Here is a 17,064-nt window from a genome sequence, read left to right on the forward strand (position 1 = left end):
TGTAAGAATTAAAGATGCATTTTGTCATAAAGGAAAGAAAGAAGAAAGAAATAAATAAAGTTGAAGAAAGGAGGAAAAGTTGGCATTTTTGCAAAAATTGAAGCCCAGAAATTCGGCCTAAAGCACCCTAGGCCCGCAGCTTTCCCTTCTCTCCAGCGCGCCACTTGTCGCGCTCCTCGCATGCCAGGCGTCCCAGCAGCCATCTTTGACCCAGCCTTTGACCCATGTTAGCCTCCTTGCTTCCTTCAACGTGAACGCCCATCAGCCTCAGCCTCCTTCAATATAACACTCCCAACATAATCATCAAAATCCAGCAACTCATCAGCCACGCAGGCCCACTCCTTCCAGCAGCATCTTCACGCCCAAGGATCCCAGTAGGCCCAACAACCACAGACCCAGCCTTTGGCCCAAACCGAAGCAAGCCCAACGCCCTGCCTACGTGGCACATTTTTATTGACCGGGAGTGGGTCAAAACCCACTTCTGCCACAGCCACCTTCAACCCATATTTTGTGGATATTGGGCCTTGCAAAATTACCATTTTGAGCTTTAATGCTCATCTTTTTTGGTGCTTTAGAAAAAGGGCATTTGACCATACACCAAAATAACTAGGTTAATATTTATAATAAGATTTGATTTTTCAAAATCATATTTTATTATTAATATTTCAGATTTATTTTGTAAACCCCAAATTGTTGTTTAATTTCTTTTTAGTCCTTTTCTCCATCTATAAATAGGGACACTTTCTTCACATTTTCTATGTAATTTTTAGGTAGCAAAACTCTACCAAATTTTAGTTTCATTTCTCATATTTTTTCTCTAGAATTTCATGAGAATGTCTAGCATAATAGGCTAACCTTCTTAGGAAGGTTAGGATGATCCTATATGCACTATGACTTTGTTTGATATTTTTGATTCACCATGTACTTAAAGTTTATATATTTGAGTGATTTATTTTCTTTCATCTCTATTTCTTCATCTTGTTATCTATATTTATGTTTACTAATAGTATATAGATTTTGTCAAGCACTTTCTATGTATTATCAAATTAGTGAAAATAATATAGATAATATCTTTATCATTTTCTCCATCTCATCCATATATATTTACTTTTGCTCAAATCTATATAGAATTAGTCATGCTCTTTCTATGTATTTTATAAATAGTAAAAGTAATATTTGTGTTAGGTTTTATGTCCAATCTTTTATTGCATTATTGCCAATGGTATAATGTCATTTTTAGATTTCTCATAAGATTTATCTCATCTTTCTATGGTAAAGAATAATAATCACTTGAATACATTTTTGTGAAATATATTTGTGCTTCAATGTTAAATCTTCCAAATGAATAGTTGGGATGTGAACTATCTATTTGTGTAATTTTTTGTGAATCAAAGATCCAAATAAATAAGTATGCATATTGATGATTCTTGATCCTTCCTACTTGTTACCTATTGTTACATCACACTTTAATCTATCTTTATTTCTAATCTTTAAATCTAAAAAGCAACAAAAATATCACTTGTTCTATTTTCTTCATATTATTTATCTCTAACATTTATTTATTGATTAACTTGTTTCTTTACCTCCTTGTGGAATCGACTGCCCATCTATACTACAACTACCGCTAAATGGAAGTCACGTTTGGGCGTTAAACACAAGGCCCATCGAGGCCTGTCTAGCTAACCTCTACATTTATGTACAATCGAGTTGCATCGAGACCTTTCGAGGTCTGTCGAGACACATTCAAATTCTACACACCTAAATAAGCCTATAGAGACCTGTCAAGGTCTACCAAGGCCCATCACGACCTATTGAGTGACTAAGAATCGAGGCATGTCGATTTCTATCGAGGTGGGTCCAAAAACTTGAAAAAAAAAACCCAAATTTCGTTATTTCCCAGTCTTGATCTATCCTATGAACAAAAATCAACAAAAAAACCAGGCACATACACATATTGCACATTAAAAAGGAAATCCCTCACCTTCGCCTTCTTTGGGGTTATTTCCTCAAAGCTTGGTCCGTTTGCTCAATGTTCTTCTCCTTTGCCTTCTCAGATCGTTAACTCCGACGATATCTGAGCCACAGATGCTTGGTCGTGGTTGTAGAAGACAATGTTTCTCCAATTTGCTTGGGTTCTAAAGGATTAAATTGGGTTTGAGGATTTTTTTTCCTTCGGGACCGAGAGAGTGAGAGAGAGAATAGAGAGAGATCGAGAGAATAGAGAGAGAAAGAGTGTGGGAAACAAATGCCAATGATATTTTAGGAATTAAGGGAAACAATATCACCAAAATGACATGTGTAGAGTGGGTAGAATATTTTTGACATAGGACCCATTTAATCCATAAATACCCAAATTTCCCAATGTTATTTCTCGTTCTTAGGACTATTTGAAAAGTCTCGTGTTTTGAAATAATTTCTAAGTTTTTATTTTTGCTTGATAATTTGTGTTCCTAAAAAAATTGTGTGGCTCATCATTGTGTATTTGTTTGATTATAATTGTGGTTTGAGACTATCACCATGTATTGTATCCCAAGGTTCAACTTCAATCTATCAATCCTAAATAATAGACTTACTTATCTACCACAATATTTATGGGAGAAGGTGTGTAGTTATACGTAATCCTCAAAGTGATTCTCAACATAACATAATACAAGAAATAGAGCAAAGATACCGGCTATATAGTCTTCAGTAGGTATTGGCCCGTCCTCTACATGGTGATGGTACAAGGAAAGCATTGTTATCTTAATAAATTTGGAGATCTTCTTTATCATTTTTCTAGTTTATTATTGTCTTTTTTTTTCTTTCTGATTAATACGAAAGTGGGACATGTATACTAATAAAGTTGGGTTTAGCCTCTTTTTTTTTAGAAGTTGATGCTTTGGAGTCCAATCAAACTTGGACTATTAAAATACAGGCGCATATGAGAGGTAGAAAGATTCAAAGCTCAACTTGTTAACAAAGACTACACTCAGATCCAGGAATCGATTACTCAAACACTTTTGCCTATGTTGCCAAATTTACAACACTAAAACTCATTCTTGCTCTGGCTGCCATCAACAATTAGACCCTTCACCTAATAGACATCAACAATGCCTTCCTCCATGAAGATGTCTACATGAAACTATCTCATGAATACAAGCCACTGGAAGAGTTTCCTCCAAATGTTGTTTGTAAACTACAAAAGAGCCTAAATGGGCTCAAACAAGCCTTCAGAAAATGGATCACTAAACTCAGTATAGCTTTCATTGTTGATGGTTTTGTCTAATCTCCTTTTGATCATTCTTTATTCATCAGAAATGTCTCAGGTGTTTTCTTAGTCATCCTAATATATGTTGGTGGCATAGTTATTGCAAGCAATAATAAACATGCAGTGACTCAATTTAAAACTAACTTAGACAACATGTTTAAACTAAAAGGTCTAGGCCAACTTCAGTTTTTTCTTGGACTAGAAATATGGCATTTGACAAATGGCATATTTGTATCTCAAAGACCTTTTATCTAAGCAGGGTATTTAGGAGTTAAATCAGCCTCCACTCCCATAGAACCTAATATAAATCTAAGCAAAGATCAATGAGGATTCCTATTAGACCCTACATCTTACCGCAACATAAAGCTTATTTACCTCACAATCACTCAGCCAAATATTTGTTATGCAATCAATGACTCAGTCAATTTCTTGTTGAACCTTGACTTCCACACTTACAAGTTGCACAACGAATAATAAAATAATTAAATGGTACACTTGGACAAGGCATTTTCTTCCCTTTAAAATTAGATCATCATCTCAAAAATTATGTAGAAACCAACTTCCAAAATGCAAACCTTCAGCTCAAGATCTTGGTTTATGCATATTGGGATGCATATTGGGGGAGCTGCATTGACATTAGGTAATCCGTATATGGTTATTGTATCTTCCTTGGTAACATTCTTATCTCTTGGAAGTTGAAAAAGTAACAAACTATTTCGAAATCTTCAGCAGAAGTTGAATATCAGGTAATGGCTAATGTCACTTGTGAAATCACTTGGTTTCTTGTACTTCTAAAAGACTTTGGCATCAAACAGGACAAGCCAGCTCTCCTCTATTGCAACAACAATGCATTTATTCACATCTCAGAAAACCTTGTGTTTCATTAGCATACCAACCCCATGAAAATTGATTGACATATTGTTCGAGAAAAAGTCAACAATGGTGCTAATAAACTTATCCATGTCAGTTTAAAGAACAACATAGTTGATGCTCTTACAAAAGCCTTATTCTCCACTTATTTTCAAGATCTTATCTCCAAGATGGGTGCAATCAATATTTACACTCCTTGAGGAGGAGTATTAGACATTAGGATAGGATTTAGTTAATTAGCATTTTACTGATGATATTTTAGTTAATTGTTTTTAATCTTGGTAACTTTCGGCTACCCTTGTATCTTAGGTTGCCTATATACTGTAACTTCTTCTTCTTCTTCTTGTTTCATTCATTCAGATCATTCAAATGGCATTCTTTATTTTTCATGCTCTTTCTTGTAATAGTATGGATATTCTACTTTTTATCAACTTTTTTGTTGTATAAGTTAGAATCCTCTAATTAGTAAGAGATTTCTTTTTATTATTAACAAAAAGTTGTGCATAACATATATCTTTAGTATTAAATTTTTTTAGCAAAAACTAAATCTTTGGATCCAGTTAAGGTTTTCATTTTTGTTTTTAAAATTGTGTTTTCAAAAATAAGAATGGAAAACAATTTTTGTTGTTTTAAAAAATCAAGAGGTGTTTGTTTAATATTTTCTAAAATGATTTTTTTTTGTCTTTATTTTGGTAAAAAAATTCTTAAATGAAAAGTTAATGAATATATTTATAAAGAGAATACTATTTTAAAAGTTAGTAATAAATAATATGATAAAGTGAGTCAGAAAGTAAGGAGAAAAAAATTGAGAAAATAAAGTTGTGAAAGAGAAAATAAGAAGAGAGGAAATGATGAAAGAAAAAAAATAAGGAGATAGAAATTGAGGAGAAAATAAATGGCAAGAGAAAAAATAATATGAAAGAATGACGATTAAAAAAAGTGTTATGAGCCCTAAAAAAAAATGATGGGAGAGAAAGTTAAAAAAATTGAAAACTACATAAAATAACCTTTTCCTGTTTGTAATTTAAAAAAAAAAAATTAATTTACGAAAACAATATCAAATACTATTATTTGTGTTCAAAAAATAATTTTTAATTAAAAAGCCAATACCCTCTTTTATATATATGCTTTTGTTCTCGTCAGGAGGAACCGACATTTGTGACCTCAATTTTTATTTATAATAATAATAATAATAAGATATTTTAAATAAAAGAGAGAAAGTCCAAGATAAGAACTTGCGGCCTCACTAAATTTTAGTTAAATGAGTACTGGTTCTTCTTAGTTCCGGGTAAATATTATTGATATTATTCTTGATATAATGCTTCAAATTTCTCATCCTAAAATTTGATTAAATTGAGTTTAGAATGTAATAGCATTTGGTATTATGTGTCCCTACTTTATATCACTGTTATGATTTGGTCCTTAAATTTTTAATTTTCTAACCATTAAGTTATTTATATACATTTTTTTTTTCTAAAAAAAGTTAGGGAAATTTGAGTATCTATGCTTAGTGTGGGGGCATAACTAAAGCTCTTGTATTATATACATAAAATTTTTATGTTGATGATCATACTCTTCCCAAAATACCCCCCTCATATTTCCCTTTCTCTCTCTCTCATCAGACCTCCCTCTCTCACCCTCTCACCATAAACCTGAGAAACACAACCCCCTCCCCCCATTGATGCAAATTGCAGACCCTCGAGAACCAATATTCGATTCGTTAAGAAAGTTTGGATTCCAATTTTGTAAGAACATGTTCCAACCATTCTTGCTACTGATTATCCAAAACAAAAGTCACTGGCCATATTATATTAAGTGACCTTAATGAGTGAATTAAAAATCCCAATAGACATAAACAGTAGTTCATGACTGTTCAGAATTTAGACTGATATACATATGATCATCATATTGATATAAATTAAATCTTTATGGTGAGCAATATGTTTTTAAAGAAATTAATTCACATCGACCCTGTAATATATAATCTAATTATATAAAACATTGTTGCAAAATTAATTAGTGTGTGCAAGTGTACACAATCGCTAACAAGTAATATACAAGTAAGTATTTCAATATCGTCTCCTTAGAGATTGAATAAGTAAATGTTACAATAATCAACACAAAAATTAGGAACGAAATCAGTTAAAAAGGATTTGATGAACTAAATTCAAGAAAGAAATAAAGAACTAAAATAGACAACAAAATTAAATCAAGACAATAGACAAGCGTTGAATAATATGATGGTCATAAGTTAGAGTTACTAAATCCCCAAAAATGTAACTCTAAGCAAAATGCTACAAAAAATGCTACAACAATTAGGATCTATCAACTAGGAAATTCAATAATTCACAAGCTTTTTCCAAAGTTTTATGGTAAGGTTCTCTAATTAATTAATTGACATATTTCTATGCTTAATTAATTTCAAGAACACCAACTCAAGGACAATTCCTTTTTTGTCATGCATGGTGATTATATATTCCTATACTATCACAATTCTAAATTTCAAAGATTAAGACATGCATTATCCAAGTTAGATGTCCAATAATATCAACCTTTTTAATAATTAATATTAAATATGTTGTCTGTGTTTTCTGCATACAACAACGTGACCTCAATGAGTCGTGTCGTTTAGTCCTCCTCAGAAACTAAAGCACAATATGTGGGTCTCGTTCTTATCACAATTGAAGAACATTCCCAGTGAGTTATCAACAAGAACCATTCCCCGAGAATCGGAAAGGGAAGTAGCCTTCCAAGTGGTTACATTGATCCAATGAAGCTCCTCGGGTCGTGATCAACATGTCAAATCCTAAAGACCCCTCTCCACGAAAGGAGAACTCTTCTGCCAGGTGTCGGTCAAAGAGGCACTTGGGTTCGCAAACACATGTCTGACACAATTAGTAGCTGCAGAGATCGTGCTATCGGTTCCGTACAAGCGACAAAGGGGATGTCCCAAGACGCCGTCTGACATGAGGATACGTGTAACTACCCTTCTGACAAGTTCCAAAAATCACATTTTCCAATAAAGCACTGGGTTTGATATCCACGTATTGGGCCTGTCGAATGAGAAATGGGGCCACAAGCCTATCTTATGGGAAAGAAATCATAATTTATGTGTAAACTAATCCCATTATGAGAATATGATTGTAACAAACTCCCATTAATGAGCTTAACCCCCTCACCCGCCTATAAATAGGGCTAGGGTATCACTTGTAAAAGGATCCCAACTTTAGTGCATGCTAAAAACACTGCCTAAATTTCTAGAGAACTTGAGCATTGCAAGTTCTTCATCCTCAATACAATTGACTCGTGGACTAGGGCTAATTAATAGCCCGATCCACGTAAAATCCTATGTTTGGTCTTTATTTTCTTTAAGCTTTATCTATTTACTTGTAGTTGATGAAAAAATTAGTCAACAAAACCAATTACTTACAATTGGTGATCAAGAAAAAACAAGCATAAACATTACAACCACTTGGATGAAAAAAGCTTCATTTACTAAAACTTTCTTGCATTACTTTCGCACAAATTGCAAATTAGGATTCATTAGTACATTAACTAAAATAGCTTAGCTCATGTTCAAAGTAAATTTAAAAATCATCATGATAATCATCTCAACTGTTGAGCCTATGATAATCAAAATTAAGGTTCCGAATACAAGAGAGAAAAGGGGAAAGAAATCAAGCCAAATATGGAAGTCCACTTGTAGACTTGATTTATCTTCTTCTTCTTCTTCTTCCTTGGATTCTCCTCCTCAAGCTTGAATTTTCTTCCTTTTCTTTTTCTTCATTTTTGGTGTTCTTTTCTATACAATGGCTGCTGCCAAGAATGGAATACATGTCACTTGGTGTCTGGTTGCCCCTTTGTAAAAGGCTAGGTGTAACGTCCTGAATCTGCTAATAAGGCTTAGTGCCTTGATTAGCATGCTAGGAGGGCAATGATTATATGATTAGAAATGCATGTTTAGGTGAATTAAATATGCATGTGGGCCCGTTTTTGTTAGTAAGGCCATATTTGTAATTTTGGCCCGTTGAGGGCGTGAATGTGGTTATGTGTGTGGGTGTTGTGATTGAGACCACAATATTGTGGAGATATAATTGAGATGTGTGGTTCGAGATGGTCCTAGGGAGAGGATTGGCAAAATAGTATCAACGGGGTCTAATACTCGGCTCGGTGTGAGCCTAGGGGTATTTTAGGAAACTTAGCGTATATTTGGGATTTATCGGGTAATGGGTAATTATTTGATGATTAATTGGGCACGTTGGGATTAGTTGGGAATCTATAGGACTACTTGAGGTTTAGCAGGAAAATGGTGGCAAAAGACGATTTTTCCCTTTGTGGTGTTAGAAAGGCTAATGATAAGTTAGGGGCATTTTGGTCTTTTGTATTAAGGGATAGACCCAGCCTTAGGAACTTTGTAGAAATAACCAAAAATAGAAGTAACACAACTCTCTCTCTCTCTCTCTCTACTCAGCACTCTCTCTCTCTCTCCCTTGGAGTACTTGGGAATTTCGGTGAAACTCTTGAGGAATTAGCTTGGGAATTTGTGGGTTGAAGCTAGGGATTGGGTTAGGAGCAAATCAAAGCTCGATTCACACAATTGAGGTAAAGATTTTATGTTGATCTTGTTGAGTTTTCTCTTGTGGTTTAGAGGTTATCATGGGATTGAACCTTGAGTCTAATTTTGAGTTTTAGTGAGATTATGGAATATTTTTTGGGATATTAATACTGCTGATGTTGCTTTGATATGAATTCTAGGTCTAGGTTTTGAATTTGGTGAATTTTAGAGGATTTGGCTCGTAGAAATGCATGAAAGATTTCTGGGTTTTGGGTTTGAGTCACAGCCCTGTTCTTCAGGTGCTGCGGCCCGTGTGTGCGAGAAGGCTTGGGAGGTCCTTGATGTTGCCCAGGCGCTGTGACATAGGTAGGGTGTGCCGCGACCCGTGTTCCCCAGAAGAGAGCCCCAAGGCTCTCTTACTTGTAGCGCGCCGCGACCCTAAAGGGCTGGGTCTCGGATCAAATAGGGAATAATGGCCAATATGGGGTTTTAAGCTCGGGAACCCAAATTTAAGAGCTCGGGAAGGATCCTACTTCCCGGTTTAGTAGGATTCGAGGTCCCATAGGCTAGAATATTATTCCGAAGGTTTTAATTGGTTTAGGGCTTGATGGATAATTATTATTATTGCGTTGTGACTAGGTTTTACCGCCAAGGCTCAGGTTTAGGGGATTGTGCTCGGGATCGCACTAGGAAGTCAGCTTGGGACACAGGCAAGAAAACTATTTGTGCCCGTAGAGCAAGGCTATCCCGATTATTTGTGTTTAATGTTGTGTGTGAATATTTGTAGTTGTTATGCTATGTTTGCATTATTATGATTGATCGGCAAAGGCCGGGATCGGGGAAGGCCGGGAATGACGATAAGCATGCTGAATGCAAGTCGAACGACAACAAGCATGCTAAATGCAGGCCGCCATGGCATTGCCATCTAGGGTGTTGTGCTCACCTGTTCGGTGAAGACTGCGAACCCAGTGCCTTGTAAAGCACTTGGGTCGGCATAGGTCGTTATGTGAATAGTCTGTTATCTGTTTAAAGTTGTGCATTTACTAGATTGAATTGTAATATGCTATGTGTTGAGTTTTCTTGTTGGGCCTTGGCTCATGGGTGCTCTATGGTGCAGGTAAGGGCAAAGGAAAGGGCAACCAAGCATGAGTCACTACAAGAAAAAATGCTTTTAATAACACCAAAAATGTGTTATCAAAACCTACGATAACACTTTCTGATGTGTTAAGACAGACTATGTTATCGTAGGTCAGGGTACTTTACATAACACTTTATCAGTGTTATACAGATGTGTTATTGTACTGTCAACGATAACACAATTTCTGTGCTATTTTAATATATAGATAAGTGTTGAATTATGTTATTTATAGTCGATACTATAACACATTTTTGTGTTATACTACACTTTAGTATAACACATTTTTTGTGTTATACTATACTTTAGTATAACACATTTTTTGTGTTATACTACACTTTAGTATAACACATTATTTGTGTTATATAATGAAGTTTCCATAACATAATTCTTTGCATAAAATGTGTTATTGTAATATATATTATAACTCAATTTTCGTATTATTATTATATTTAGATATATTTAAATTCTCATTATATATTTTATTTATATTACACTAATTTATTCTATTATATTTTAATTTTTTTATATAATTAAATTTAACTTTCTAATATATACTAGCATCATCAAATGAACTTGATTTTCAAATAACAAAAAGTAATAACATTCTACATTGAATTAACAATCCACAATTTAGTTTAAAACATGCAACACTGTCATCAACAACAAAATATTCTTTAAGTATTCTAGGAATCTAAAATTTACTACTTTCAACACAGAAATAACGCTTCGCTGGATTTTTCCTCTACTTCTGCATCATCCATTGATAGGTTCTTAGAATTGTAGCTGTTTGATGGTTCTTCAATAACCTCTTTTTCAAATCCATTTTCCTTACCATTCTGGAGCTTAACTGAAGGACGTGTTCTCTTCAAAGGTGACAACAATCTAGTAACAGCGGCTTCAACATTGGCTCCACATATTGGCTCTTTTAAATAAGTAACAAAAGGGGTACCGATAAGCTTTCCCTGACAACCCTTAACACTGTCTGACGGGCACCTGAAAAATCCAACTATCTAAGTTAGGAAATCCAGCAGAAGTCTAACAAGCAGTCTGCGTAGATGATCCAAGACATAAAATGACTAGGATACAAAAAATTAAAACACATATTTCTCAAAAGCAGATAATATAGCCAGTATTATCCAGTCAACACTTGACTTGGAGCGCTTGAACTTTATTCATACGGACTTCAGCTTCTTAATGAACAAGTAGCCAATAATTATTTTAATTGATACTATAATCCCCTTCTGAAATTACTTAGTTAAAGCTATTTTTCAATAGATGGATTGGCAACACCAGTTTGTACATCACATGTTTACTAGTGATATTTACCAATTACATAAGGATAGGGATGCAAGCTTACTTTTCATGTGGTTGATGAATTATTTCAACTCTGGATCTTCCCACGACGTTTTTAGAAAGACTATAAGTGGTCATCCTCCTTAATTGGAGCCAATAGCTCTAAGGGGTTTTCCAAATATCGAAAAATCTTATGTTCATAAACCTGGCAATCGAAATTACAGTTACTCAACCACTAGAACTAAAATTAAGGGAATAAATAAAATAAATTGTAGCAGATATCAATGGAAACCAAATTTACCTCTGCTAGCAGAAGAATCTCATCAGCATTCAAGCAACAAGCAACAAGCATTACTTAGTTGTTCACTAAGATCTTTACAACAACCTTGCTTTAGCAAACTAACAGTGTATAGCATAGGAAGACCACTTCCATCGCCGTTAAACACAGTCACGGTTATTTGCCGAGTTGCAGTTGAAGGTAGCGGCAACGACAAATACATGAAGGGATCAAAAGTGATTGAAATCTTTCCACATGCTGGGCAAACCAGTGTCGACTTATATTGACCCTGACCATTAACATATAAACATTGTAAGAGAAGAAAATACTTTTGTACCAGTACAGGAAAAAATAAATGCTTATGGTTCAAGGAAAGAAGAAATATAGCTTTCAAGAAAGAAGACTTTAATTCCCACTCACCTGGCAAACATCCACTATCAATGAGTCATTCCAGGCCCTGTGATTTTGCAAATGATGAAGATCCAATGCCTACATCAATCTGCAAAATAGACAGTTAAGCTGTCATTTTCTACAATTTAGTATCCCATAGAGAAAAAAAAAGAGGTTTGCAAATTATCATATTACTTCAGTAGCCAAAGGGCAAAAGTAAATGTTTCTGTAAAACTGAAAACTTAACTTCTCTTTATTTAGTGTAACAATAAAAATAATTAAAGAAATAAATAATAATTAACGTGACATCTAGGTAAGTAAGATGTTTGACAAAAGAAAGTATTAAAAAAAGAAATACCTTGAACTATTAAAAAAGAAAGTAATCACTATAGATTACTTGGACAAAAGAAAGATGAAACAATTAAAATATTATCTATTATTAAAAACAGTCAACAATATTCAAAAGAACTCATTAGCCTAAAAAATTATAGAGGTATGTTGACTTACAAGACCTAGTCTTGGATACTTGCCTAAAATATGCCAAAAAGGTACCTAACATAGTGACATGGTGTGCTCAAAATATAATGATGTATTATTATGGCCAATTTACAGTTAAAGAGGGTGACACAATTCAATATAAGCAATCACTTGTCACGGTTGTTTCAGACATTGTGAAAGGTAAAATCAGGCTTGATGGCTATGAAGGAATGGAAATAATGGCCAAAAAAAATTCCAATAATGTAAACCAGAAAATAAGATGTAATGCTCTGTTTTGTCTTTAGAAAACATAGCCCCCCAAAAAAACTCAGCAATGAAGGCTGGAAATAGACAAAAATCAGCAACAAAGACTTTGAAGAAACTAACCTAGAATAGAGCCAAGCTCTGACACATGACTCATTCAGATCTCCCTAAGTGTCTCTGTCTAATTGTAAATACACGATATGTGTGCATGCTATCACTACAATAATTATGCCCATATATTACATTAAAATATAGCATATTTTAATAAGTGTTATTGCCGCATGGTAATAGAAAAAGACAGGGAAAATGGGCGGTAAATGAAATACACAGGCGCCAAATGAAACACAAAAGCAATAATCCCTAATTACTCTACACGCCTCCTCTGTTTCTCTCTCACACTCAGTAACTCTCTCTCTCTCTCTCGCTCGTTCAATCTTTCTTTCTTTCTCTCTGTTTGTTGCAGGTGTGTAACAAGGTGATGGGGCTTGGGGCTTCGGTCGTGTGACAGGGAGGCTCGACTCTTGGGTCTACGGCATGGCTCGACTCGTGGGTCTACCACGGAGATTGACTTGCAGAGCAATGGTCCAGCAGGCTGTACAGGGAGGAGCTCCAGCTGCTTATGCCCAAGAAATGGAGAGGCTAACTGCTAAAGAATCCCTTCTTCTTGCTGTGAGTCTCAAGTTTTAAGAATTTGTGTATTGTAGTTGATAAGACCTAGCATTTGAGCTTTGAATTTGGAATTATTTATTTATTCAGTTTAAGGATTCTGGGGGTTTTTCCAAGCTTCAATTTTTATGGGATTTTTACTTGTTCAAGCTAATAAGGTCGCCATTCTTGGAGGGTCGGTGGGATTTTTTTCAGGGCTGATGTCTTCCACGCAGTAGTTGAGGTGAGTCTTTCTTTGATTTTTGTGATCTGGGTTTGCTTTGTTTTTGCGTTTTATGTGTCTGGGTTCTTCATGTTTTTGTGATTTTTTTGATCTGGGTTTTCAGCTATTATGGAATTCGTTTCCAATTTCTCATCGAATCGTTGTGTTATTGATTTGCATTGCACGACCTGTTTGTTAATTTCAATTCCGTATGTGTAATTTTTCTTCTTTGCGTTTTGAGTTGCTCCTTTTCTGTTTTGGTGTGTGATTGCTCTAATATGGAAATTTTAACGAGGTGAATGTAGATATTAGTTTTTTTTTTTGGATATTTGAGAACTACGATTGTGTAGTTTGTGCTACCTTTTGAGCTCAATCTCTTGGCAATGAGTTCATAGATTTTTGGAATAAATTACAAGAAGGCAGGGCACCCTTTTGGTTAAAACATCTCGTTTTTACCTTTTCTGCTTAAAAATAAATGTAGATATTATGAATAGATTATTGCTAATGTGAACAATGGAATTACGTTGAGTTATATGCATGGATATACACACACATAGCTGAAATAGTTGCCTAAATATATATATATTCTGCTTTGCACCTAAATATATATATATATTCTGCTTTGCAATATGTTGTAGAGCATTACTATAAATTATAGTAGCAGGTTCACATTGATATACCCACGTTTCAGTACATTTACTAATGTAATTGGTTTATATAATTTACATGGGTAGACAGCTGTTGCCGGCTTAGCTTTGTTTATATGGTTTGAGATTTTAGCTTCTCACTTGATACATATGTATAACAATACTCTTCTCTTCAAACAATTGGTTTTAATATGCAGGCTGAAGGATCATCAGCTGAATCTATAGCTGCTCTGGCCAAAGTTGATACTGTTAAGCAGAGAATGGAAGCTGCTTATGAGACATTGCAGGTGGGTATTTGATCATAGAAGTTATAATCAGTGCAGTATTGGAAAATGTTGATGTTGCATTTGATTTACTCATTGATGGATCAACAGGATGCTGCTAGGTTAACTCAATTAAGTTCAACTATGGAAGATGTTTTTGCCAGTGGTGTTCTTCCAAGGGCTGCAGAAACCTTAGCTAACATGAGGCATTGCTTGTCTGCTGTTGGGGAGGTAATATTTTTCTATAAATTGTTTTAACATTATACTTTACTTTTGATATTTATAAATTTTGATGATTTTAACTTAATATTTTATTTTTCGTTTTGCTCATTTTAGGTTGCTGAATTTGCTAATGTGAGAAAGCAACTCGAGGTCCTAAAGGATAGGATAGATGCAATGGTGCAGCCACGTTTAACAGGATGCACTATCTAGCCGGAAGGTCACCAAATTTCTTACAGCACTTGTTTTGCCTATGGCTTGCTTTCTGTTCAATTTATCTCTTATTAATTCCTTTTAGTACATACCATATGCAACTTGAATAACTTACATCTATTATCATCCAGCAGATAAACATTGCTCAAAATTTGCGGGGTATTCTCATTCGAATTGGAAGATTCAAATCACTGGAGCTACATTACACAAAAGTTCACCTAAAGCCCATAAAGCAGCTCTGGGAAGATTTCGATTCAAAACAACGTGCTATTAAGCTTAAAAATGAGAAGACTGAAGCTAAAAGGCTGTCAAGCCATGAGTTTCAATCAAGTTCTTCGACAATTTCATTCGCAAGTTGGTTGCCAAGCTTCTATGATGAGTTGATTCTTTATCTTGAGCAAGAGTGGAAGTGGTAAATTCTTCTGACTATATTTTTTTTAAGCACCGAGGAACATCTTGTTGATACAAAGAAGCTATCACTGAATTTAAGCACTGAGCTTAGACTGTCATCTACAGGTGTATGGTTGCTTTTCCTGAGGATTATAAAACTCTTGTACCAAAGCTACTGATCGAGACAATGGAAACTATTGGAGCAAGCTTTATTTCACGTATCAACCTTTCAATTGGAGAAGTTGTTCCTGAAACAAGAGCTTTGGGAAAAGGTTTGTACGGACTTGTTTTTATGGTGCTTTTAAATTTTGTAGGCATTTAATATTATATGATATCTTTCAATTGGACAAGCTTTAAGTCATGCAATTTTACTTTTGGCAATTTATAAATTATCCTATCAATGTGTTTCTTTTTATTCAGGTTTATTAGATATTATGTCTGGTGACATGCTAAAGGGAATTAAGATTCAGAGGAAACATTTGGAGGCATTGATTGAGTTACACAACGTGACACAGACTTTTGCTAGAAATATTCAGCATTCCTTTTCAGATTCTGATCTTCGAGTTCTAATGGATACACTGAAGGTAGTGTACTCTCCCTTTGAATCATTTAAACAAAGGTAAGCAATCATAAACTTTTTTGCACTTCCACATTCTTCTAAAATATCTAGGTTTTTTTTTTGAAAACTTTTTTCTGTTATTTTTTCTTTGTTATATACTAGATTCTGTAAATGCTATGTTCATTTTTTGATTAATGATTGAATATGTATATAAGGTATGGACAGATGGAGCGGGCCATCCTTTCTTCTGAAATTGCTGGGGTGGATCTCAGGGGAGCTGTTACTCGTGGTGTGGGTGCCCAGGGGATTGAACTCAGTGAAACAGTTCGCAGAATGGAGGAATCTATTCCCCATATCATTGTACTTCTTGAGGCAGCTGTAGAAAGGTGTATCAACTTTACTGGTGGTTCTGAGGCAGATGAACTAATTCTTGCTCTTGATGACATAATGTTTCAATATATCTCTGCTTTACAAGAGACACTAAGATCATTAAGAGTGGTCTGTGGAGTAGACCATGATGGTGTTGGTTCAAAGAAAGAGATGGGATCAGACAAGAGAGATGGCAACACTGCACGATTGATTTCAAATGAGGAGGAATGGTCCATTGTTCAAGGGGCTTTGCAGATCCTCACAGTTTCAGACTGATGTGTTGTAAATCATTAAAGCAGAAAGGCAGAAAGAGACCATGGCTTCTCTTTCTCCTTCTCACCTCACAGCTATCCCACAACGCATCTCAAAACCCTCCATTTCCCACTGTAAGTAAATCTCTCTCTTTCTCTCTGTATATATAATATATATACGTATATATATGACACTACTAGTACCCTTATGATGAACTAGTATGATAAATAACTTAAACCCTTAATTTCATTGCTAAATTTTTCCTTAGTATATGTAAGATTTCTATGAATTTTAGAAGCTGCAATCCATCACGTAATAGTTTGTTTACACCTCATGGTTATTTTCTATAGCATTATTCTAGTAATTTAGTTGTTTTCCATATGGTTATATTCCAGTGGCATTGTATTAGCTATTATAAATTCATTGTTACTTTTTATATTTATTTTTTCATCTTGAATTCTTTGCTTCGCATAGAATTGGAACCATATGTTTGAAATTTAGAGTACTTGGCCACTTGCTGTTCTATGAACACTGTTAACTCCATATATGCTAGCTAATTAAGAAGTGAATTTTTCTCTTATCTCTGGTTTTGTTGCTTTTTGAGTGTAATATATTATTTTTATCCAGTACTCTATTCAATTTCCATGTACGTAACAATTTCCATGAACAAAGTGTAGTCACAGTTTTCTTTTCCTTTTATTGAGAAAAAAAAAAAATCAATAAAAGCCAAGTATTATATATGGTAATATGCATTTGGATGCATGTTATATGGT

The 17,064-nt window shown here is 34.6% G+C and overlaps 2 protein-coding genes across 2 annotated transcripts; one reads left to right on the forward strand and one right to left on the reverse strand.

The window, feature by feature from the left end:
- Positions 1-10,484: 10,484 nt before the first annotated feature.
- On the reverse strand, positions 10,485-11,255 carry LOC133805344 (ubiquitin carboxyl-terminal hydrolase 9-like). Its single transcript, XM_062243506.1, has 2 exons — positions 11,168-11,255; positions 10,485-10,803 (listed from the first exon to the last, which is right to left on the reverse strand). Exons 1-2 carry the CDS (start codon positions 11,239-11,241, stop codon positions 10,518-10,520), a joined length of 360 nt encoding a protein of 119 aa, XP_062099490.1. The 5' UTR covers positions 11,242-11,255; the 3' UTR covers positions 10,485-10,517.
- Positions 11,256-14,680: 3,425 nt separating this feature from the next.
- Positions 14,681-16,366, forward strand: LOC133832168 (conserved oligomeric Golgi complex subunit 7-like). The gene is made up of 5 exons (XM_062262548.1): positions 14,681-14,698; positions 14,856-15,133; positions 15,238-15,383; positions 15,532-15,730; positions 15,886-16,366. The coding sequence occupies exons 1-5, from the start codon at positions 14,681-14,683 to the stop codon at positions 16,313-16,315; spliced, it is 1,071 nt and encodes a 356-aa protein (XP_062118532.1). The 3' UTR covers positions 16,316-16,366.
- The last annotated feature ends 698 nt before the right edge of the window (positions 16,367-17,064 follow it).

This window comes from Humulus lupulus, chromosome 1 (assembly GCF_963169125.1).
Source record: "Humulus lupulus chromosome 1, drHumLupu1.1, whole genome shotgun sequence".
NCBI lineage: Eukaryota > Viridiplantae > Streptophyta > Magnoliopsida > Rosales > Cannabaceae > Humulus > Humulus lupulus.